Here is a 26,035-nt window from a genome sequence, read left to right on the forward strand (position 1 = left end):
TTTTAAACAAAGAAGTTGGATCCATTAGTTAGACACCAAACTCAGATATTTGAAACATTCATTTAGAAATCCTCCTTGGAAGGAGCTGAATATTTAAGCTGACTTTTTTTTCCCCTTTTAACAATTACCATAACACAAATCACTGGTTAGAGAGCCTTATGAAGAAACTAGTTATTGGGGAAATGAGTGCAGAGAGCACTCAATCCTGATATAGTGAATTAAAAAGGAGCTTTCCCTAGGGTTGGCAGGGGACTGCACAGGAGATGCATAACAGGCACAAGGCCAGCACTGGTGACAGTGCAAAGAATACAGTGAGAACCAAATGAATCAGGGCTGAGCTGCCACCCAGAGCTCAACTGCAGTGACCTGAGCATGCAAAGAGTTTCCTGCAAGGATCTTACACACAGACTGAGAACCTTTGAACCTTTGCCTTCCTCTGCCTCAGTCACTAACACCTGTTGGCACTTTACACAGTGCCAGAACATCCAGTTCAGCTCGTGGCCTGCTCAGATCACAGCCGGTCCCTAGATGTGGAGTGGGAAAGCAGAAGGCTAATTAATCCAAATCAGAGAATGACCTAGAGGGGACAAAGATGTCCAGGAGAAAAAAGCCTCCTATGGTGCCATTACTAAAATGCTGAATAACTGGCTGGACAGCACTGAATGCCTGTAAGCTGAAATATACAGAAGTCAACTCACCTGCCCCTACTTCCTTTCCATTCCACAAACTTGCAGTTTCTCCCCAGCCAGCTCTGCTGCCTCATGCACACAGGGAGAGAGGTTTAAGCTTCCTAACCCAGCACACACAAACCGACCATGTAGTCAAACAGCTACCAGACTGGAGAACTGAGTTTCAGAACCTCTTCTTTTGACGAAATTAAGCTATAAAGGTAAAAGATTTTACCTCTTAAAGGTAAAAGATTTTACTACCCTCACCTCCAAATTTGCTCTGTGGTATAAAGTTACTCACTCTCCTGCTCTTTGCCTTTGCCAAAACCCTGCCTGCAAAGTGAAAACACTGATGTACTGAGCTGTTGAATAACCTGATTCATTAGCATTTGTAAAATATTTATTAGAGCTTCCATAAAGCAATGCGTAGGGGAGAGCAATATTTTATAGATAGGGAGACCAGTGGCACAGAAGGCAGAAATACTTTGTAGAAAACTGTCATGATGAGATAAGAAAACTAGAAACACAACCCTGCAGTTTTATCTTTAAACATTTCCTCCCTTTTTTTTTTTTTCATTACAAGGGTTCAAGGTGTCCTTCCTTACACAGACAAACATGATATACCTTGGCAAATAAACTTTTCTGACAATGCATTCATGTCTGACATACACAGAATAATTGCACTTCAACCCTGCACACAGAGATAAACAGTGAGGGAGAATCCAGCATTTGTGGAAATACATTTCTGTCTGCCACCCTTCCTTGTGAGCGCCGTTTCCCACCAGTATCCACACGGCTTAGGAACAGGAGGATCTGTGACATGCTGCATTCCAAGGGGGAGACTTGATGCTGGAAGTGGATGCAAGAAAAAATCTGCCCTAGATGTGAGCTTTGGAAGCACAGGTAGCCACACAGCACACAACAGGGAAATGTTCTAAAATAATTTCCCAGTCTTTTCCTAGGAAAGCCAGATCCATTCCAATGCTAAATACAAACCTCTGCTGCCTGGGGTACCACTGCCATCACCCAGCTCCAGACACAAAAATAAGCTGGCTGCAGCTGCTACACATTTAGCAACAAGGCACATAAGTGTCACCTCAGGGACTGAGTGCTGTGATGGATGGACAGAAGGATCTGTTTGCCCTACTGTAAGTTTCATTGCAATCCCATTCACAAGCCGGGCTAGTTTCTCCTGACACATATGGAAAATCTGACATGGGAGCACTGAGACCTGCCCTGTTTCCTACCACACAAGTGACCTCTTCTGTACTGCTCTGGCTGTGTCTGTACAGGAGCTGCAGTGAGGGCTGCCTTGCAGGAATTCTTCTATTCTTCTTCTGTAACATGTTACCAAACACATATTCTCTGTGGATGATGGGGAATTTACAAATGTCCTCCATTAGCTGAAAGGTACCAGTCTATTTGAAAGAAGAAGGTTGTAGTGCAGGGAACAGCTACAGAAAATGGTAGGCATGCTTGGGTCTTTTCCATAATAACACAGAATGGAAGGGCTGCTTCAAACAACCATAGCAAAATGATTGGAAAATCTAAGGAGGAGGATATTTTCTGGTCATGAATTGCCAGCATTGCCTAGCAACATAATCTGGGTTGGTCTGTCAATGAATAAGCAAGTAACTAAATGTAAAAAAGTGTCACCAGAAATAAAACATTTTAAAAAACACACAACAAAAATAAAGAAAGAAAAAACTCCACCCCACAACCCATGGCCCAGATACCCTCAGATGCCATTACCCAAAACAGCCTGCAGAACTGCACTGGTTCCTAGTTTCATTAGAAATACCAGGTTGCCTTGGAACTGATGCTTGCTGGAAAGTGCTTGATGCCATGACTGTGTGACCAGAGGACGGCAACAAATTTAAAGCCAGCTCAGTTAAATCCGTTTAAGCCCCATATCTCTTCTCATGAAACAAGATGCCTCTGCCTCAAAAAGCGGTGCTGTGATGGTTGGTATCACTTTTAAGCACAAAACATGCAACAAACACGTTGGATCTCAATGATGCTGAGCTCAAGGGACATAATTTCTTGTGAAGAATCAAGATTTGAGTTTGGGAACAGCATTTATGTGTCAGAGGAAGGAGGAAGAGAAGTCTGCTTCTGCTGCATGTGTAAATGAGGCAGCTAGAAAACACTGCAAAACACTCACTGTTTGCAACTTACCCCACACAGTCATTAAAGCAATTGAGGGGAAACAGGCATTGCTTTTCCATCGGAGCCTTGTACAAACCATTAATAAAGTTTAGTGTAGAAGAGACTGAAAAAATTTACCTCTCTTATCCACCAACATGTTAGAGATGACAAAACATAAAAACCCAACAGCAAAATGTGTCTTATTTATTCACGAAGGCCAGCAGCTCCCCCCACCTATGTATGTAGTATTCCAAAAATCTAAGAAATAAGTAATCTAAATCCAATGCCACTATAAAGACTGATACAAACAGAAGCTAAGAAAATAATCTATATTTCTTTCCTGAAACCCCAGCATCACATTTTCCTATCTCATGATGTTTTACCTGATGTTTGAACTAATCTTTGCTTTGATAGCTGAAACATATTTTCATTTTGCATATAGCTCAATAACCTTCCCTCTGCCTCCCAGATCTTGAATCTGATAAGCCATGAGGCATTTCAGTAGTTTGACACAAAGGTTTCTTTTCAGAGCACTCTTGGTGCAATGGTAACATCCATTCCAGTGTTCAGCTAGAAAGTAGAAACTACTCTTTTTTATTAACTTTCATTTATTTTCTTCCAACTAATAAAAAGCAGACCAGGACTTCCTCTCCCTCCTTTTTTAATAAAGGGCTACATCCCAGGCATTGTTTTAAACCCCGAGGAGTTAAAAGGACAAGCAGAGGAAAAAACATCTCTGTTCTTGAAATTCCTTGTAGTGCACAGCACTGTTGCAATTGCAAAATGCAGTTCCTGCACTAGAAGGCACTAATTCCAGTGCCATATGGCTTCAGAATCTCATTACACTGATCTGCTTAAAGTGATTTCTTAACGGACGGGCAAAACATTTTTGGTCACCTTCAGCAGAGGGAAACAACAATTCTGCCACTGGTGACGCACAAGAACTCCCACGCAAACTGCCAAAAGCAGGAGTGAGCAGTGAAGATCAAAGGACAGCCTTAGCCAAGGAACTTTTGTTGTCATCTCAAAGCTGTGAAGACATCAAGGGTATTCGAGGACCATTACCATCATTTAAAAAAAAAAAAACAGTAAAGAAAAAAGAAAAAATAAGAGAACCCAAAACAAATAAAACTGCAGACAAAAAGAAACCCCCAAGCCAATGACATCACTGCTGGATTAGACAAGATTCTCAGGAGATCAGGAGAGCAGCAGAATCTCCACAGGCCAAGCAGTGGGCACGAATTTTTGCTGCACGTGCAGGGTTTATTTTACCTGGCTCTCTTGATCTCTGCAACTAAGAGCAGATCACCAAGAGCAGAAGGCATTTCTGTCTTGCTAGGCCTCTGCTTGGCAAGATAAACGAACAGATCCCAGAGTTACCAAAGTGCAGCTGACACAGGGGTAAAGAGTAGCTGGATCCAGGGTTCAGGCTTGGATGCAAAGTTATTCCAGTCTTGATGATGAAAATGGTTACAGACCTACATGAGACCAAGAGCCTTTCTGAGCAAACTACCCAAAACATAAATGACTCTTGGCTTAAAGTCATGGGAATAAACTGAGAGACAAGTAAATGCAAAAGAAATACATGTGTGAGATACTGGGTAATGCAGAGAAGGCTGTGATCTATAAACCAGGCTTGTCAGATCCCCATTCTCCAGCTCCTAAACCCTGTCACCAGTGCACGGGCACAGACTTTGTGTCATGGCCCTCCAGCAGCACCACGGCAGCTGGAAAGGACAGACTCTGGACATTAAGAAGGGAACATGTTTTCTCTTCTCTGTACTCTGCCACTGACACACTGAGTCACCTCCAGGACATGGTAACCCTGATCCTTGCTGTCACCCAGAGCACTGCACTGGATTCATTGCAGTATTCCTCTTTCCTTCCCCCTTCACCTTTTTCTCCCTGCAGGGAACTTCTGGAGCACTCCCAGTGCAGAACAGCTGCTGGATCCATGGAGCTAAGACCACCAGGACAGCTTCTTTCCCTGAGGAGCAGCTGTGCACATTCCCTGATGGAAACAGCATTTTTTTTTTTGCTTGCAATTCATAACTTGAAACACATAAAGGAGAACCAGAAAGACACAGGGATAAAAATAGCATCTGTGAGCATCACAAGGGCTGTTGATACTCCAGGCTTTTGGACACATGCCAAATGTTAGCTGAACAGGAAGAAAGAGCTTCTCACATTACAAAGTACAGTAAAGGCCTTTCCAATGTTTTCTTGCCATCTCTCAAGCACTCAACATCAGTTACCACAAGGGGTAGGGGACTGGGCCTTGGGGACTATTGATTTTTCCCTGTTTGCCTGTGTGTGCACTGAGGTTCACTCAGTCACTCTGTGCAGTCCAAAGGAAAAAGAAGCTCTTGTACAGGCTTTCCAGGACACTGCTTCACCTGACTGGGCTCTCAGCTGCAGATACACATCAAATACACTCCTTTAACATCCCCAGGGCAGAGCTTGTGTTCATCTAGGGAACTGAGGATAAAATCAGTCAATTCCCTCTGCTCTGGCAATTGTGAAGTAGACCTCATTTTTTTTTCCCCAGGCCAGGACTACTGTCAGAAACCAGAGGTCTGTCCTGAAGGACCTGCCCACACAGGCATTTCTCTGTGCTGAGCACCAGCAAATGAGAGGCTGGAACACTCTCCTGTGTGTGCATCCACAAGTGCAACCACACAGGGCAGCTGGCTGCTTGCACACCCCCACACCCAGGTAACAGGGACTTGTCCTGCTCAGTGCATTGCAGTGGCTCACAGCCTGAACCCCTGCACCATTCCCAGCCCAGTTTACCCATCCTAGCTTTGTCTCTAAGTCACCAGCTGTAACAGATTCAAGGTTCTAGAAAGATACAGTCTATGGGGTGATTTCCCAACTCACAGCAAAGCCTGGTGTGAAGCAGGAAAATACAAGTATGGATGAACTGCTAGCATGTGCACTGGTGTGCACCATGTGTGCTCTTCCTTCACCTCTCCCCACCTGCAGCACTGCATCACACACCAGGCAAGCAGGGCAAGATGGTGCCACACACAACCACACCCCAGTCCTCTTCCTCTCCTCCTCAGCCAGCACAGTTATTGGGTTTTGTCTTCATACACAATCTTGAATATGTAAATAGGATAAATTTACACGAAACCAACATTTCAATCCTTTGTCAAAACCAGGCAAGAGCTGCTAAAATTATATGGAAAAGGGCCAGCTGGGATAGAAATAGCATGAGCATGAAAGCCTCATTTCCTTTCATACCAAGACTAAAATTATTCATGGATCTATATTAACAGGCAAGTATGCCCACACAGTACAAAAAGACATCTGTAAGTCAGCTTCAGGTGCAGAAAGAGTATAGAGCTGCACCTGAGTGAACTTTTCCTACAGGAAGCAGCACAAGGGTTTCTCTTCAACATCACACTGATGTTGTGACCTTGCCTGTCAACTGCAAGCATCCCACATGCAGCATTCATGCAGGGAGGTGCTGAGCACTGTCTGCACAAGGTTAGACCTCCAGCCCACATGAAATAAGGACAGTGCTTTGACTTCAACAGCACTGTGGACTTAAATTGCCTGAAGCTGAGTGGTGCAGTGTTCTGATGAGATAAGAAATTGCTCTTTAGTCTGTCAGGAAACCTCATCACAAATGCTTTCTGCTGACCAGAAAAGATTAACATAATAAAATGTATCTAAATCCCACATCCGTTTATGGACCTTAGTTCCAGCACAACTTCACTTCATGGTATGTAACACTAAATAATGCTTTGTACTTCTCCAGTGATTCTCAGCTGAGTACTCTGGCACCACAGTGAAATTGTTAGTCCCATGAAATAGACTATTGCCAATAAAAGGATACAGTCTAAAAAGAATATTTTTTTCTTATATATATTTGAGAATGCATCTGAGAGCTATTTGAAGAAAGCTTATGGGGGAAGGAATAATTTCACCTCAAGTTTTGCCCCACAAGAGCCTAAAAATGGCAAGGAATGTGCTAAAAGCATATATCCACACATCTCCCGCTGGCTTAAGAGCCTTTGAATTAGCTTAACAATAATTTCACCCTCTCTTTAACCACTTCTTTGCTGCCCCTTTGTAGCATAAATGCACATAATTCTACACAATATTTTCCTGTCTCTTGTTTAAATATACTTGCTGCAAGATTAGCAATCAATTGTAAAACAAACCAAATAAACGCAATATTTTTTGTTGTATCAGAAGTATCATAAGAACCCACCACTGAACTTTAAAATCTCAATACAAATAATGAAACATAAGGAAAAAATTCTTCAGCTGGGAACTGAATCCCAAGGTATTCATACAGTTTGTCTAAGATCAATTGCAATTACTGCAGGAAAGCTAGAAAATAAAGAAATATCTGCTAACATACTAAGAAATACCCCTCTCGGATCGGGACTGGTCCCTGTCGGATCGGGAGCGGGTCCCCACCCCGCGCCCTCCAGCGGCTCCTCCGCAAACAGGCGGCGCTGGCAGCGCCCGCATCTCTCCAGCAACAGAGAGCAGCTCCTGGGTACCAAACCCGGCAGAGCCATCACATCTCTTGGAAAAGGGGCTTGGAGGAGAGAGGCTCCTCTGCCCAGCTCTGTAACATCTGCCTTTCAGCTGATCCGGGAAGGGTCTGGCCCTATCCTTGAGCGTCTGGGGCAGTGGGAACTGCGGTGTCAAACAGCGCTGCTGTGCCCTCTGCTGCCCTTTCCCCGGCGGCAGAGGGGGCTGCTCTGGCACAGCTTCTTCCTGAGACCAACACACACACACACCCCCTCCCCAGGCAGCAGCCCTGCTCTGCTATCCTGCTGGAAAGAGGATTCAGGAGATAACTGCTGTGTTTCATTTCTGCTTCCCGTTGCTGGACTGGGAAAACCTCGCACAGTGGTGCCAGCTCTGAAGGGAGCAGTGAGGCAGGCAGTGTGCGGCCTGTACAGAGCTGCTGTTGCAGGTATTGGGGTAGAATGGGCACAAAATATCACTGACAAACTCCTCTTTTTCTGTCCAACCACTTCTGCTCCTCACAGGGCTCTTGCTGCCAGCTCTCTGCTCCCATCCAAGATAAAATGATGCACAAGGCTCTGATCTATAGCCAAAGTGTAATTCAACATGATCCAAAATGACAATTGCACATTGCTGAAAATGCATTCTCCCCTAACTTAAAATAAAACCAGGAAGATGGATTTTTATGAGCTATCAACAAAAATTACTAAAAAGTTTACCTCAAACTGAACTGTGACTTCAAAGCCAGCTGTGAAGCCTCTCCTGGTTTCATCAATATAGAAAGGGAAGAGATACTAGACACAGATAACAGTACAAATATCTGAGACAGATGAGATGGTGAGAATAGTTTAGAATCTCATTTTAAAAAATAGGAAGTCTTTTTTCACAGAATAAGCTGATCACCATAACAAGGATTAATCAGGTTTTCCCAGGAACCTTCCTGCACCAACAACTGGCATGTAATTGCCAGAGCTCTCTGATCAGTTATGCACCTGCTCACAGCTCAGGGTCATGCTAAGGCCACAGCTATTTCAGTTTGAAATAACCTTTTCTCTGGATATTGCAAGATCAATAGTATGGCTCCTATGTATGTCATCAGCTTTGGCTTTTATGCTGCAAACACCAATATTGATCCCTTCAAAAATTAAGCCTTGGCTTCAGAGACCTCTGAACCACAGTGTAATGGATAACAGTGAACTTCAGACTCAAAGGAGGGAAATATTTATAGTCAGGCTTTGTTAGGTGAAGGATTATTGATTGACAAGAAGCAAACTCTCCTGATAGTAATTCTAGCCACAGCAATACAGTGAGAATATGAAATCCATATCAGACAAAAATGCATTTGAAGTGTTAAAGTTGTAACATATATGATTAACAGGCAGCATATTCAAACTTCTCACATCCAAATAATCTAATTTCTATTTATCATTGCTACTAGAGTTGCACATGTTTGCTGTGGCACTTTCCTCAATACCTGCCTGTCAGCATGTGCACATCCTTGGAAAGTTAAAATTAAACTGGAGATATTGCAGTAATAATAACTGGAGATGCCAGTAACTGTGGCCTACCTATGTATAACTAAAATTCTTATCGATCTTGGAATTTGAAGGCAAAAGTCACTCTCCTGAAATACTGAAAGACACCCTCTCCGGGTTTAGATTGTCTTCACCTCTTCACATTGAACCTGGTTTTCCGATGTAAAATGTGAGTACAAAATCTCTGATGCTCAAGGCATGTAAGAGGAGAGTCAGATCCTATCAGCAGTTGTTGCCAGGCAGCCCACAATGCTGTATATCAGCATTGTTTGTCTTGTATTTATGTCTCGGAACTGCAGATAACTGCTCTTGTATTTGGGGCCAGCTGTAGACAATTCATTGCCCAAGGGAAACTGGAAATCACACAGCTCCCGGTCACGCAGAGGAAGCAAGAGCTAAATGGTTTGCAGCCCCTCATATCTCGTTGCCCTGGGCAACAGTCTGCAGTGTGGAAGTGGCAATTCAGCCTTCCTCATATGAATTCTGTAATTTATGGTGTTAGTACCTGGATTGATACTATGACAGCCCCTCTGTAGTACTATTGGGGTGCTCATGCATTAGGTGATACGGGTGGGTGCATAAACAGTCTCAGGAGAAGAGCTGCTGGTTTCCATCCAAGATCTTTGAGACACAGATGGAGGCAACTGGAAGCACAGAGATTACAGGCTGCACTCACGGATGTGGGGAAGCTGAGTCCAGATCCTCTCAGCATGGCTTTCCTTGAGCTCTGACAAACTAACTCGGGATCCTCATATGAACCCAGGACGATGCTGACAGTAGGTGCTAGCTCTGTGCTGCCTCTTATACCTATTTGCAGCAGGGGCTACAGCTGGGTCAGCTACAGCTGAGTGCACTCAGACAAAAATATCTGGTCCTGTGGAGTGCTGAGTACCAGCAGTTCCCCATATTCACATAGAAATAAAGAGCTCTTTGCACATTTCTGGATCAGAGCCACTTTGTTGTAATATTGATGACAGATTATTTCCCATCACCACTTTGCAATGTTTCAAAGGATTTTGGCTTCTGCAGAAATTTAACCTTTACTCCCATGCTTGAGTAGTCCAGGTCAGGAATCAGTGCATTTTAAAATCAAAATAACATTGGACTAACATTCCAAAAAGGACCTTTGTGTTTCTGTTTAAACTTCCATAGAGTCACCTTTGCATTCACTGTAATAGTCCTGCACTTATGTCAACTGAGAACTTAATGTGTATACCTCTGGAATCAGAGAGTCTCTGCAGATAGAAGAGAGGGCTGGGCTGGCTGCCTTGAAGGGCCAAACAAGATTCTGTGTGCTCAGAGCAGGAGAACTACTACAAGATGGCAGTAGCTTACACTGGAGCCAAACCGTGGGCACAATCCACCTTTGAGACAGGCAGAGTAAAACCTTTGTGTTTCTGTTTAAACTTCAGAGTCACTTTGCATTCACTGTAATAGTCCTGCACTTATGTCAACTGAGAACTTAATGTGTATACCTCTGGAATCAGAGAGTCTCTGCAGATAGAAGAGAGGGCTGGGCTGGCTGCCTTGAAGGGCCAAACAAGATTCTGTGTGCTCAGAGCAGGAGAACTACTACAAGATGGCAGTAGCTTACACTGGAGCCAAACCGTGGGCACAATCCACCTTTGAGACAGGCAGAGTAATGGTACTGAAATGAGTAACACTCTCCGTGAAGTCATGGACTCTCAGTGCTTGGGCTGTGCTTGTTTAGCTCCTGACTGCCCAAAAGATTCAGGACTCAAAGGTCATCACAGCAGTGACTTTGGAACAACACATTTTCAACAACACACCAAACATGATGCACAGCAGGTGCAAAGCTGGTTTTGAGCAGGAGTGTGGTGTGCATGTTGTGTGTTGTGCTGGCAAACAAAACAGATAATCATTTCAGGACAGCATGGATTATTGATCCTGGTAGTCTGTCCTTCCTCTAGAAATTTTTTGGGGGGATAATGTACTGTACTGTCTGTTCTCTGCAATGGCTAGAAAAGATGGAGAGAGAACACAGCAGCTTTGTTATCTAAATCCTACCGTCCATGGATATTTATGATTTCCATGATTTCTGTCTCAGTTCAGGACTTCATTCCATACTACAGTGCAGGAAATATTCTAATAGAAAACAGGATGAATGCAGAATTATATTCAGAATAATTCATTAATGCAAAATTATTTGCAGGCCTCTACTGAAAAGGCACCAGCTTTCTGCAGTGCTATACTGCAGAAGACAAGAAGTAAGTGAATATAAATGTAATGTATTTCACCCTTGAATGAATGCTGTTGCTTCAGATTTTACCTGCCTGAATTCACAGGCTGGACATGGCCCTCCTCCAGTACATGAGCTCAATCATTCCTCAGAGGCAGTTTTGCTTTTGGACTCACAGATGTTATCTGCATTGTGCTTACATGAAAGTGGAGATTGAAGATACTGTGATCTCAACCCGATTGTCCCTTACACATTTGTCCCCACGCCAAAGGGGAGCCTGCTGTCCTTTGCTCTGCTAAACTCAAGAGCTTTTTACAGTGTTTCTGCTCCCTAAGCAGTACCTCCTTCCATGCCATGACTTACAGATCACTTCAGGTATTCACTACTGATGTTTTTCCATCGATGCATGTAAGAGTTGGCTGTTTCTTCACCCTGTCTCCCTTCTGTTCCTTGGTTTCAGTTCTGGCAGCTCTGCTGCATGGTTAGTGTGAGTCACTGATTAGCAATGATCCATGGGCCATGTTATCTCTTTCACATCTTTCTCCAGCATTTTCTCACATGAGCAGGATCAGGCAGCTTTGCAGAGAATTTAGATTGCTCCCAGTCATTGACCCACTGACCACCTGGGGCAATGCAGATGTTACTGTGCTCAACTCTAAAGGGAGGTACAAGAAGCCTGGCAAGCCTGGCCTTTAGCCAGGCTAAAGAACAGCATTAACACAAAACATGCATGGTTTCTCTTCTCCCAAACACTTGAACACAAGCCCAGCTCTGAAGAACTGGAGAAATATACACACAGAACTAGTATCTTGCACTAGACACTGTGCTGTCAAAATTATTTTAGCAGTCACCTGGGCCCTATTCAGAAAAGTTCATCCTAGATCAAACACTAAGTCCAGCCTTGGGACAAAGAGAGGCCTCAAACATGGTATAGAAGATGGAAAAGAGTGACAGCAGTGGAATTGATTAGCTTATTTTCTACTCAATGAGATGGCCTGGTGCTGCAAGTTCCCTTCCAAACCCTGATTCTTTTTCCCTCAGGGAGAAGTCGTCCCAGGGGAACTCTTGGATTTAAACACCATATGGAAGGCGAGAAAAAGGAATTAAATAAAAGATGAGGCAAGAGGTGGAAAAGGGCCCTTGTATTTAATGAGCTGCCAGACAATGTGATAAATGTCAGCTTAGTTTAATTTCCAGTGAGGCCATCTGAGCTCCCCTCTGCCACAGAGATAGGGAAAGGGGATCCTCTTTGCCTCCTTTTGGTCCCATTTGTTTTTTAAGCTTGGGCCTTAGTGATGCAGAGTGGTCACTACTGCCTGCCGTGTTAGCAAGCAATAACTTCTGCCAGCACCAGCATCTCTCATTGTGCCTGACTCAGGGCCCTCACACAGGAGAAGGTCCTGCACTTTGCCCTGGAGATTCCTCCCACTTCCTCCTTCCAGGTAACCCAGGGCTTGCCCTGCAGTGTTTAAGAGCAGACCAGCAAGTGCCACAGTCTGTCTTGCTCAATGAATGATGGTGTCATTTTCCCCTTGCTTTTGACCTCATTAAGCTACCTCATTCTTTTTTAAAAGATTGTTATTTGATAGCCAACCCTCTCCCTACGCCCCAAAAATAAAAATGTGCCCAAAAACCCCCCTATGACCCAACAAAAGACTACCACATAGTGTCAGCAAGAGCCTGCTCTGGGAGTCAGAGCACTAAAACTCTAAAACTGCCAAGAGAAGTCTAACAGGCCTGAAACATAGGGAGCATCAGGAAAATCATGAGAAGAGCTGACCCAAACAGCAAACAGACAGACTTCCTTTCCACTGAAGCATGTATCCTGGAATAACTAATTTGAGTCCCAACTATTTTCCAGGCACTAAAAAATGAACTGCAGAAGCCAGTAGAGCTTCTAAGGATGTACAGGACCTGGTGTCTGGCAAGGATAGGTGTGGAAGGGACCATAGGAATCACCACTACTAACAGCCAAACTTGGATTCTGCCACCTGACTTTCCTTTACTAATTTCCCCACGTGTTAAACACTCCTCCATGCCAACAGAAAAACACCTACAAGTCATTACTGAGGCAGATTAGAAAATAAAGGGCAGAGGGAGACTGCTGTAGCATTACATTTAACAGCAGCAATGCAGAGGCTTTTGAAAGAAAGAGTGACTGAGAGATTGACAGATTGGATCACGCCTCAGTTCCATCCAGCCTAGTTCCCTGCCTCCAACAGTTGCCATCACAACATGCGTGAGTAGAAAGTGTGAAAACCCTGCAGCAAGCAGATGGTGGATAGCTACTCCTGCTCCCTTTTCTCCCCAACATCCTAGTCTCTTACTGGCATGAGAATGAAAGCTCAGGGTGTAACAGCTAGTTTTGGGGAGGTTATCAATAAATGAGAAAACAGGGCTGTAAGCAGCCTTTCAATTCTTTGGGGCTCTGCATGGCTCTCCTTAGGGCACGCCGCTCTGAAAGAAATTAGTACCACACCTGGATATTGCAAGGTTTTTCTTAAATTCTGTCAAGGATGCCAGGATCCCATACAAAAAAGCATTCACCTAAAGCAAAAGATGGAATGTAGAAGAGGGACATCTCTGAGCTGTTCTCTCCTGAAACTGGAGCAGCCTTAACGCATGCTACTGTTTCTAGGAAGCTCTTTAGTCACCTCTGTCTTTCTGAACATGAGGCCAAACTGCCACATAAATATTTTGCCTTGAGACAAACTAGTAATCTGGATCCCAACTCATAGTAATTTCTTACAATCTTTATTTCTGATAATGTCTCTGCAAACCAGATTAGAATGTGGCCTTTAAACAAGCCTATGGTACTTGCAATATTCTACATCTGCACATTTTTCATGGATTTCTGTAAGAGCTTAGTTTCCACTTTTTATAGATACAAAATTTGCAGCATTAGCAAAACACTTTAAACAGTTTTATTAAACAGTTTCTAGTGAAACAGCTGCACAGAATAGGCCATATAGAATGGGGTAAAATTAATAACCACAATCTATGAACAAAAAAGTAAACAAGTAGCTTTTTAAGCTGTGAAACTAAAAAAGATAAATTGCTATTATCTCTCCCACATTCCACCCTCCCACATGGAATCTCTGAGGTCTAATAGAATGAGCTTATTTCCCTTGTCTTCACTATTTTCATCTTTCGCTTCAGATACTATTTTTATACTTGGCATGAATTCAATATTTTTGACCTTTATCACTTCACCAAGTTTGGTAAAAGTTGGCCAACAGTTCAAAAGCTTTACTGGGGAACAGAGATAAAGATGCAGATTTAATGTTCAAAGCTCAATTTTTTAATAGAAGTAGGTTAATGGGGAAATTTCAACCTACCATTTCTCATAAGCATGAGATCCCAAGTAAATTTAGCAAACCCATTTCTGCAGTTTTCTATTGTCATATTTTATTGGGAAGACAGTGATAGATGCCCCTCCCATGCCTGTATATTATTTTGGGTGAGGAAATCTGGTGTGCTGTGGTCAGTGGAAAGACCACTTTCCACTTGCTGTGCACCAGAAATCCCTAAGTAGGGCAGAAACACAGAATCTGGGGTTCAAAAAGAGTTCCTGAAATGCATGAATGCTCTAAAACAAAGGAAAGAATTTTATGTTGCAAAGGAATTTGATTTATTTAAGCCTTTCATAGGAGTAGCAAAGGGCCTATTTGATATGATGTCTCAAAAGTTAATTTCCTAAAATATTCCTTTTTTTGTGTCCTTAATGTCCACAGACACATATCAGAAACATTGCAGAAGTCTGTCCAGCTGTGACATATTAGATTATTTGTGGCTTTGTAGCATAAAGCAGATTCTGTGACTTGTGATGCTTAGCCACTGGCCTCGGACAAGTGCCAACTCGGGTTATTCCATTCTGCTGACCTAAATTCCTCTCACACAGTCAGGTGGATGCAGTATCATCCTTTGCTTCCTGTCCCAAATTGTAACACAGCTTCTCTTCACACACACAGGTATTTTACACTGCTCCTCAACTCTGGTGGTAAAGCCAAGTGCGATAGGAATTGACATACCATGGTTAACAGATAGGAATTTTAAGTCCAGAGATGTCAATCCTAAACTAAATTCAGTCAGTGGCTTTCCTTTTGATTTCCATCACGTTGTTTAAATTCCGTTCTGGGTTGTTTGGTTTTTTTTTGTTTTGTTTTGTTTTGTTTTGTTTTTTGTTTTGTTTTTTTTTTCCACAAAATGAGAGACTGGGAAAATACAAGTGTGTAAAATCAGATGAAAGCTGACACGAATGTATGGGGTTATTTGTCGTGTGTAACGTTTGTGCAATGTAGTGCTTTCTGCAAATTCACATCAGTGCCTCTCCTATCAGGGACACTGACAGTCAGCTCATCTGGGTCCAGTTAACACTCAAAGGGAGGAACTCTTACAACTTCATTGAGAATTATAGGGAGCCTCTAACAAAACCCCATCTCCCGTGTGCTGTGGAATTCTCTATTGGCAAGAGAGGAGCCAAGCTGCTGACCTTTTGAGACAGCTCACATTGGTTCTGGCAGCTCCATCCTGTCATAAAATCATTTTAAGAAAGCAATCTGCAGAAAATGGGGCACTGGGTGGAGGTGCTTGTGTGCGCAGCTGTGCCCAGAACGTTGCCCACACATAGCAAAGCTGGCATCAGACTTCTGGGGGCCAAGTGCCAAGTGTGGGTGGGTAGTGAGAGCACAAAAGCCTATTCCTGTGGGCTTTGCAGGCTGGAATAGCTGTACATGTTCCCACAGGCAAACAATCCTGCTGTCAGCACCAGGCGTGTCACCCTGCAAAGCTCTTCCCTCCCCATCTCAGAAGAGCTGCCACTTGCCCACCTACCCAAAGGACACACTTTTTCCAAAATTGATGAGTGTTTCCCCAACACCTCCCAACAAACAAGTTCAATGAAAGTAGGGTAAATTAAAAAAAGACTCTTGACGCAGTTTTGGTAACAAGATTGGGTAGTGTTGCTGCTAAATCTCAGATAGTAAGCAGAAAGTCTGCTAGCATTCACAAACTACTCCTGTCCTAGGCACCTGTGGTGGCCCCATTCCCTCATCCATACCAGGACAGTCAGGAATAATCCCGGGGATGCTGGGGGAGCACAGGGCTACATAAGAGATCTAATTTGGTCCTCTGTTGTTTTATACTCTCTGTGTGCTACCGTGCATGTTGGTTCTAGAAAAGTACCAAGTTAAGAGAGCTATGTGGAGTAGGAAAGTACCTTCAAAACTTTGATTTTGACCCAGGTGAGGCAGGTACTGTATGTATGAAGTCTGTAGCAGATAAGAAGCTTTTTTGCTAGCACATGAACTGTTTAACACAACATGAGTCAGCTAATGAGGGATGAAAGCTTTTGCCCAGGACAGATAAGTTGAGCCCCAGGCAATAAATTATGTGACACTCTTATTGACACATTAAAAATAAAATGGTGTGTCATTACTTCACACAGACCAAAATGATCCTATAAAGGTTTTATTGAAAATGTGAAGGTCTTTCTTTTTAACATTCCCATAAAGTTCTTTGGAATTTTGCAAATTTTGTGAATAAATTTCTTCCCTCCTGCTCTTGGGTGAGCTGGGAGCTGCATCCCCAGCCAAGAGCTGGCTACATTCTAGAGACTTTCTAGAATCCCACCATTCCAAGTGGCAATATGAAGGTGAGAGTTGTAAAAATAGTAAATACAATAAACGGCCAGGGATCCCCTCAGTTTGCTAAGGCTGAGAGCCCTTTCACTTGTTTGAGCTGTAAAGATTCCCAATGAACATACAAGAGACCCCTGCAGCTTCCCAGGAATTATTCTTCCAATAAGCTACTGCTGATTCAGCTAAGGTACCCATGTTACAACATGTGATTCATAAACAAGGTGCATCATCATCATGGGTTTGGAAGAAACATTTTTCCTTCAGCCAATAACAAATATTTTAATGTTCTTTTCTTCCATTTTTGCACAACTGTTTTTGCCACTTACATGATTCAATAAAAAATTAACTCCGCCTACAAAAAGGCAGAGTCCACAAGTAGGGTCTGATTTGTAGGTTTCAAATGGCTGGGGAAATGGTGGGATTATCCTTCCCTTCTGGAAGATGATCAGGTAGGCTCCTGCCTCAGTGTGGAAAGGAGAACCACAATCTGTGATCCTTGCTCCTCTCCCGAGGACTGGCCTGCTGGTTGACCTCCAGGAAACCAATAAGGCTCTCTGGCATCAGCCTCATGACCCAGAAACCTCTCTCAAATTTAGCAGAGAGCAGGGGAAAGGTTCACCAACATTTCTAATGTCCAGAATGACTTCCTATTAGCCAACAGTTAATTACACAGTAGGTAACATAATGCTATGTTACCTCTCACAAATCCCTTCTGATTTCATGGAGAGTCCTCAATATGGATGATGGGATCTGCATTGAATTTAACATGAAAACCAGAAGACATACAAATCTTTTTGGGTCTCCTGAAATACTCTTAAAAAAAAAAAAGCACCTCATATTGAATTCCAAATCTTCATTAAAAAAATGTGAATTCATGTGACTTCATGTCAATCTGAATTTGCACAATTGTAAAGCAATTCATGTTGGCATTACTGGGTCAAAGAGCCTGCTGCTGCAAGCTCTCTTGGCAATCATACTCTCTTCCACACCAAGCTCCTGCTGAGGTTATCCTGGAAAAGATTTTGGGAAGATGGGGCCTGGTTCTAAATATTTTACTGACTTTGAATCTGCTTTTGTGCTATTTCTTTAGACAAGATACTTATTGCATATGCTCTATTAAACTTAGTTCAGCTGCCATAGCTAACATCAAACCAAAGAACAATGTTGGTCTAAAACATTATTTATATATTCTCTAAAAGCTAAATTTTGGTCACACACTGTTTCATACACAGATTGAACAAAGCCAGTGACAAAGGCATTTCAGGAACCTGTACAACATCTTTGGCATTCATAGCATACAATCCATTGCAAACACTGGCAGCTATAACATTTGCTCCTATGCAATTCAACTAAAAATGTTTTCTTTATGTGATGCAACACAGCTGTAATCTGCTTTAACTCAACTGTAGGTAGCAAAAAAGGGTCATAAAGGCTTTTCTCAGCTGATATTTTAATCACCAGCATCTCATAGTGTTTCAGGTTCCTCAGTTCCTGGTCATGCAGTCCCCAGTGCCAGCAGGTGGGTATCCAGCTCAGATGCACAAGGATGTCAGTGCAAAGCACAGGGCCTCACCTGGATTCACTGGCATTTGAATGTTAGAAACAATAAAATCAAGCCTGACAGAGAGAAAAGCTTTTGAGATCCTGTCCCTGTCCTAGCACCTTCCAGAAATCCTAAAACAGCACAGGCCATGAAGAGATTCTCTTTGAATGGGCTGCTATTCCAGTATCACAAGCAAATGCACAGCACATTAGCGCTGCCGTTGCTCCAGCATCCTCCCACACCCCCTTTTCTCCACCACCTCCCTGCAAGAATAGCGCTCGGGTATTTTACACAGATCACTTCACAGGTAGGGCACGCTGCTCTTACTGTTCCTGCTTTTCAGAGAAAACCTGCTTGAAACACAAATCATCAATAAAAGGCTGTGTAATTGACCAAAGCCAGGGATTCGCAGTCTGCTGATGGCTCCTATTTCATGCACAGGTGTGATGCTGTCACACAAAGGCAGCAGCACCTCCTGGGGGAACGGGCCCCCAAAACCACACAAACGTAGTAAGAAGAATAAAGATGCCTTACCCACATGGGTGATAACCGTAGTCAGTCGCTGGGTGAGCTCCTGATGTGACATCTCTTCTTCTTTTAGCCAAAAAAGCATTTCACACAGGGAACTACACAGCATCCAAAAAAAGATGCACCCAGAGTGGGAGGCTGCACACTCACTGCCTCACTTGCACACAAAGCAAGGACCACTCCCACGGCACGGCCCTTCCAGCTCTCACATCTTCTCTCGGCTGCTCACCTCTTCCAATTTGCTGCCATCCATGCATGGACCTTGAAAAGCTCCTTCCAGACGGGGTCTTTGCACCCCTTGACGGAAGGAAGGGAGCAAGAGGTGGGAAATATAAAAGCGGGGGGAAAGCAGACGAGTTGATTGCTTATGGCTTTTTTCCTCCCTGCTCCCGCGGATGAGGCAAAAGATAAAGAGACAAACCAGCAAGCAGATACCTTCCTCCAGGGAGACTTTTGGATGGTGATGCTGCGAGTCAGGGAAAAATCCTGGAGGTAGGAATGGCATCGGGAGGAGTGGAGCTGGCAGGAGAGCTCGAACAGCCGCAGCTGCTCTGCGACGCTCCCTCCACCAGCGTGCCTAGGAGAGGAGAACAACACGCACACAGCCTCCGGTGCTCCCCCTCGGCCCCTGGGGCCCGAGAGCCTTGCGGGCTGTGGTTGAGTGGAACCCCGCAATGCCTCCAGAGACCCTCGTCCCACCCCCTCTGAGAAGCCCCTGCCTGCGGGGCCACCGCTGCCATGGAGGGGGAGGGGGACACGGGCGTTCTACGTGTTGTGGCCAGAGGCTTTGTTGCTCCACCTGCACGGACAGGATCCCCGGGATCCTGGCGGAGCCCGCAGGACCCTCTCCAGCTGCACGTGTACAAGAGTGAATTAATCCGGGTGAATTAATCAGCCGTGGGTGCTGGGCAGGGCTCACCTGCGCTCGTGGCCACGGAGCCCAGCCGTGCCCGTGGGCAGGCAGGCACGGGTGGCCTTCAGTGGCCAGAGCAGGTCTGTGGGGAGCAGCTGCCCCCGGGTGTCCACGACACAGCTGAGCCCTGCCCGGGTGCGTGGCTGCCGTGGGGCAACGGGAAAGCTTCATCAACCCTGCGAGAACAGGGAGAGAAAGGCAGGCAAGGAAGCAAGGAAGGGCAGGACAAGCCAGGGACTTGTATGTCTCCATTCCATCCCTCTTTGCACCTCATCCTTGGAAGCCTACCTGAAGCTACACACAAGGTAGAAAACTTATTGCACAGCTAAAATGGAAGAAATAGAGCAGGGTGCAGCTGCCTCCAAGAGCTGTTCTATTCCCACAGAATTAATTAAGCTCTAAATCCAGATCCCTACCCATCCATAGAGTTTTGCTTAAGTCCACCTTTCCAAGCACGCCAAAGAACCTGACAACATGTATGCCCAAAGCTGGAGCTGCAAAATACCTGTGGCCTTGTCAGATCTCACAGCACAGCTAGTGAGGCTGTCCTGGTGTTGCAAAAAGGTTTACCTCTGTGAAGAGAAAATCCTATAATCAGCTGGCTGACCTAAAAGCCAGTCTGAGTACCTGTGCTGTTGTCCTCATTTTTGGATGACTGACCAACTGTGCCAAGAGGTTCCCTTGCATGCTTCTGGTTCAGTTAGTCTAACATCAAATCTGTCTGAAAACATGAGAATGACTTCAGAGCCACCCACCAGGCAACATTTTGGGATTAAAGCAAAAGCCTTTTTTTTTTTTTTTGAGATCCAATTTTACTGCCTATCTAGGCAGCAAAGGTCAAAATGCAAAGACCTTGGCTAATGTTAAAAGGATTCCCCCAACCAGGGAAGAGATGGCATCATTGGCGGAAAAAATGTATGTGTGAAACAGACTGTCATCTAGCTATAATTGTTTGAGAGATTTGAAAGGTCTGGGATGCTTTATTTTTTTCTTGAAGGGTCACAGATGGCAGGTAGGAATATGGCACTAAAAAAGTCATCATGTTTCCAGACACTTAAAAGATTTTTTTCTTTTTTCTTTTTCCTGCAGGCATAGACACTGTATAAGCTCATTCATAAAGTAAATACACTGAAAAGCAGAGTAGATGATTTGCTCTCACTACTCCTACAGCAAGGCTGTTCAAGAACATCAAGGATAACTAAGAGCCTTTGTCTAATTTCTAGCTAGATTAATTCTTAGCTATTTTAATACCATATGCTCTTATACCAACATTGTTATTCAGCATCAGTAACTGCAGACTTGTGGATATTTGCTATTTTAAGATCCCTTTTCTCTTATTATTTGTTCTCACTATGTTAATCTGCTTTCTATCTTTCCAACACACCTTCAATAGCTTTTGAACCTGTCACTCAATTGCAATCTGGTTCAGGAGAGAGGAATTCTCACAGGTTCACTGAAACTCAGCAAGGTGGACAAAGTCTGAAAGGGGGAAGGATGCAGTAGGGACTCACTAATTAATCCTGGCTGCTCCCTGCCCAGCTTAAACTGCGGGGTGGGTTACATGGGATCAGTCCAAGGCTAAATGGGTCCAAGTTACGGTGCTGTCTCTCCCTTATGATGTGAGTGATAACAAACAAAATGGGGGAATTTTGGTGGGAAGGTTTGGGCAGCAGGACACAGCCATGGGATAGCACACTGAATTCTTTATCCTGCCAAGATTCAGTCGTGCCTAATATACACTGTTCATTGTGTATATTACCATTACAAATTCCCAAATGGAAGAGCCACTGGATGGAAGTCAAAAATATTGCAAAAGCATGGGTGATCCACAAACCCAAGTTGAGAAAGGGAAAAAATAGAAGCCTATACTTTAGGGATCTCTTGGAGACACAGAGAAATGAAAGCCCTGTATCTGTTACTTGAGGAATGGTTGAAAGTTGCTGAAGTAACTTGACTAAGTTACTATCATTGGGATTGTAACAATTTCCAGGGCTGGGAATTTTTTTTTGTGAAATTGAGCCAGTACTTTTACAAAAAATACTGACTTCCCCTTGGAAGGATAAAAGCCCTTGCTGATAAACATGTGGTAGAGGTACAGAGGATGATGATTTACATTCCAGGCAGGGATCTCACTGAAAACAGAATCAGGAGCTGTGAAAACACCATAGTTCCACTGCTAAGATGATGGCCAACAGGCAAACCAATTTGCTTTTTCCACAGAGTGACAGCCTGACAAATCACCAGCTCTTTATTAGATCCTGAATCAAACATCTGAGGCCAAAGCATTGTAGGCAATTTTAGTAAGCAGTAAATTGCACACTGCTAACAAAAAGTGTATAAGACTCTATGGCCTGACCAGTATAAGGGGAAACTCTCAAAGGGGAAAAGAAAATTATCTTTTCTCCTTTTTCATCTTATATACCTATATATCGTCCTCCTGTCACTAAAAAACACTTAGCCAACTGAGCCTGAAGAGCCATTAAGAATCAAAATGAGATCCATCCCTGAAACTAGCCTATCTTCTTCACCGTCTTGATTATTTCCATTTTCCCAGTCCTACATAACCTTTACAAACTCACCCATCTTTTAGTTTTTCATGAAAATTTCTTTCCAGAACAAGATTACAACCTGCTGGTGTACAGAGTGCATCTGAAGACATTTTCATAGCAGAAGAATAGGCAGGCTGATGGAATAACAGAGAATTTTAGAATCCCTTTACCATGTTTCTTCCTTTGAAAACTTTGGCACTACTTTGATATCATACCCCTTCTCCCTTTGTCTCTAGACTGGCAGGTTCCTGTCAAAAGCTGTGGCTCTGTTAGTTGCTGGGAAGAGCTAGAACACTTTTGGCACAGCTGGGAAAGGTAATTACACTGTCACCACTTCTGACTGCTATGGCAGTGCCTCAGAACCACAGCACATTTCCGTTAGTAGAAGAATCTGCTAAGTGAGTCAGATACTTCTTTGATTCACACAAAAAGAAGGCACCCAGAGTGCTGCTTCCTTTCTGGAACACCAGTCACATAGTAAAGGAAAATAGCACTCCATATTTTAAGTGTTCTTACTTTTATTCTCTTTGGAACACTTCAGCCAACAGTGCTTTTGCTTGGCTTTTAAGAAAGTCACAGTGCTGGTGCTTCTTTGCTGTTTTTGGCTTTCCACTGACCTCTTGGTCAGCTCCTGTGACAAATCTGGGCTTCTCTGCCAAAACTTGCAGGAACACTTTTCTCCACACACAGCTCCCGTGGCAATGCCTGAGGCTTTACCCTCACACTTAGCCTCTCACCTAAGCTCTGCAGAGCCTGACCTGCTTTGCCTCAGATGCTGTTTCAGCTACTTGAAAAGGAGCATGTCTCCTTGTAAAATCTATTCTGAACAACAAGAGGCCACTGAAAACACAACACTAGTTTTAGCAAAATTCTCTGCTACTCTCCCTGTTTCCTTCTCAATTACAAACCTTTTTGTGAACATCATTTACATCAATCATTCACTTTCTGTGCTCCACAATAACTGCACTGACACAGGCTGGGGCAGTGGCCCATCTGTGAGCAGGACTATCAATATATCCTCAGGAAAGAATGCATGAAACAGGCCTGTTAATGAGATTATCCCTCTCCAGCATTTCCCTGTCAGATTGCAGTGATCTCCGGTTCAGGGACTTTATGAACTTAAGTCTGCATATGACTGATAATATTTAATACTCTGTTTCTTCAGGAATCTGTCTAGATATTTATTAATCTACTTATAATTTTGATGGCCATAAAGCTTGATAGTAACAAGACTTGCAATTTAAATGTGTATTGTGTGAAAAAAGCTACTTCTTTTGGTTTCAAATCTGAAGCTTGATAGTTCAGTTTCAGGCCTCTGATTCCTGCACCTTGAGAAGGAATGGATACTCTCCTATTTGCAGTATCCACCTTAGCCATGACTTTTTGTGCAGTGATCATGTCCCACAGTTACCTGAGCTGAGCTGAGACAAATGCTGTTCTAGTTGTTATATCTAAGGGAAAAAAAAAAAAAAGAAGCCCATTGATACCTTCTTGCCATGTTGCTTTGAACCTTCTCTTGTTTATGCAGCTTGGACAGTGAAAACCTCCAGTGCCAGTCTGCTCTGTGTTGCTTACATAATTCTGGTGGATGTCTTCCAATGCTAAGAGTTAGGAGATAAATGTTTGCTGTTAAATTTTTATAAAAATCCATATGCCTATTTTTATTTCATTCATTTATTTCAACTTTTTCCTCTTTTAAAACAAATCCTGGATTTCAGACAAAGCTGTTGAACAGAAGTGTTTCTGTAATTTTTAGGTCCAGCTTACTTTTCTGAACTCTATGTAGTTTATTTTAAGGAAGCCACTTGTCCACTTTCAGCATCATAAAAATCCCTGAGCTGATCTCCTAGGAAGCTTTCATGTCAACTGACTGGAGGTCTAGATTGATGGAGGCATGGGGAGGTCTCCAGGGCAGCAGGCAGAGTAACTTATAAAGACAAATGTCCTCCCCCTAATCAATTCTCCTGCCCTGCTACTGTCACTAGCCCCTGACACATTGGTTTTCTGTCAGATGGGCTCTTGAACCCTCATGTGGCTCACATAAGACTGGTGTCCTGATTTCAGCTGGGATAGATTTGGTTTTCTTCTTAGAAGCTGGTACAATGCTGTGTTTTGGATTCAGTGTGAGTAATGCTGATAGGAAAATGATGATTTGGTTGTATCCAAGCAGTGCTTACCCAAAGCCAATGACTTTACATTGTCTCATGTTCTGCCAGTGAGGGGGGGACACAAAAATCTGGGAGGGAGCAGGGCTGGGACAGCTGACCTGAACTGGCCAAAGGGATATTCCATGCCACAGCATGTATTGCTCAGTGTATAAACAGGGGAGTTGGCCAGGAGGGGCTGATCACTGCTCAGGGATGGGCTGGGCACCAGTCAGCTTTGTGTGAATCACTTATCTGGGGTTTTATTTCTCACTCTCTCCTTTACATTGCAATTATTATTGCCATCTTTCTTGTTATCATCAGTATTATATTTTACTTTGTTTCAATTATTAATCTGTTCTTATATCAACTCACACATTTTACTTATTTTTCCTCATTTTCCTCCCCATCCCATCAGAGGGACAGGTGAAGTATGTGAGGACTGCATGGATTTAGTTACTGGTTGAGGTTAAGCCACAGCAACTGGGAAGGGTCTCCATTTAGGTCAGCTCAAGGAGCACTGACTAGCTGGTGTAAAAAACAATCTTTCCATGGAAAATGCCAGACAGAAGCAAATGAGAGGACATGGTAATGGAGTTTGAGCTGTTGGACCTTAAGATGGTGAGTGAATGCAATTCAACAGAATAGAGGAAGCATAATTTTCAGTCCTTATATATATGATGGGGAGAGAGAAAAAAAAAACAGGGAGAAAGAGAGAGAAGCTTGGGCTTCATTATTCCTTTCTGGAATTTTAAACTTTTCTTAAGGTAATGAAAGTAAAAGTTGTGTTCAGTTAATGTAGCAGAAGGTGAATTCCACTGCTGAATTGAATGTCAGGCTCATCCAGAGCTGACAAAACAAGAAATGCAAGGTATATTTGAGGTGGTCCCATTAAGAAGAGTGGATTGAATAGAGGCCAATAAATAGAACAAAGCTTCAAAAAGACAGCAAAGCTTTATACAGTTGCAGAAAGAAACTGATTTCAGAAATCATTTGCTACCATGAATTGGAAGTACCAAATATAATATAATCACAGTAGGGGAAAAAAAATCATTGCATTTTCATCTAGAACAAAACAACTTCAGTAATTATATGTGTGGGCATTTCTTGCTAAGACTACAATCTGGATTTCATTCTTCAATAGAAGAATGCCAGATGAAAGGAAACAACTTATTTAAAATTGCCCAGACAAGAATTACAGGTTTGACTCATTGACAGATTTATGTATTTTCAGCCTACAATTTTCCCGACATCTCTTTTTCCAAAGGCTGTTCTTCTGTTGCCATAGAGACTATTTCCAGTCTCTTCTCACTTCCACAGGGTCTATTCTGGGGGATCACCACTGCAGCTTCCCAGGCTACTCTGTGTCTCACGCCCAGGAGTAGCCAAGGGAAAACAGTAAAGCAGAAGATCTGCAGCCACACAATGCAAATTTGCTGGTAGCAGAAATACTTCCATTTTTTTTTTTACCCACAAAGCTGGTGTGTAATTGGAAGGATGAGCTACAGCCACCCACCACATGGAAATGTGGGCGTTCATCACGACTGCCACATCTACCAGGATGTTTTCTCGTCATTTAAAGGGATCTGTCACATCAATCACACTCCTGAATTTACTTTTTCCCTGCCTTAGCTGCGATGGATGCCATTAGAAATAATGGGAAAACACAAAGGA

At 43.4% G+C, this 26,035-nt stretch overlaps 1 protein-coding gene across 2 annotated transcripts in view; it reads right to left on the reverse strand.

Annotated features, from left to right (window-relative positions):
* Positions 1–19,411, reverse strand: part of MCF2L2 (MCF.2 cell line derived transforming sequence-like 2) — a 145,774-nt gene extending 126,363 nt beyond the window's left edge. Inside the window, exon 1 of one of the 2 annotated variants that reach the window (XM_039713650.1) lies at positions 18,766–19,411. Coding sequence is in view for 1 of the 2 variants with exons in the window: in XM_039713647.1 (XP_039569581.1) it covers positions 18,762–18,864 (103 nt within the window). In the remaining variant the exon portion in view is untranslated. Of the gene's footprint in view, positions 1–18,761 lie in introns of both variants that reach the window. The other variant, XM_039713647.1, reaches the window with a different exon arrangement.
* Between the last annotated feature and the right edge of the window lie 6,624 nt (positions 19,412–26,035).

The sequence above is a fragment of the Passer montanus genome, unplaced genomic scaffold (assembly GCF_014805655.1).
Source record: "Passer montanus isolate IOZ18808 unplaced genomic scaffold, ASM1480565v1 scaffold29, whole genome shotgun sequence".
Classification (NCBI taxonomy): domain Eukaryota; kingdom Metazoa; phylum Chordata; class Aves; order Passeriformes; family Passeridae; genus Passer; species Passer montanus.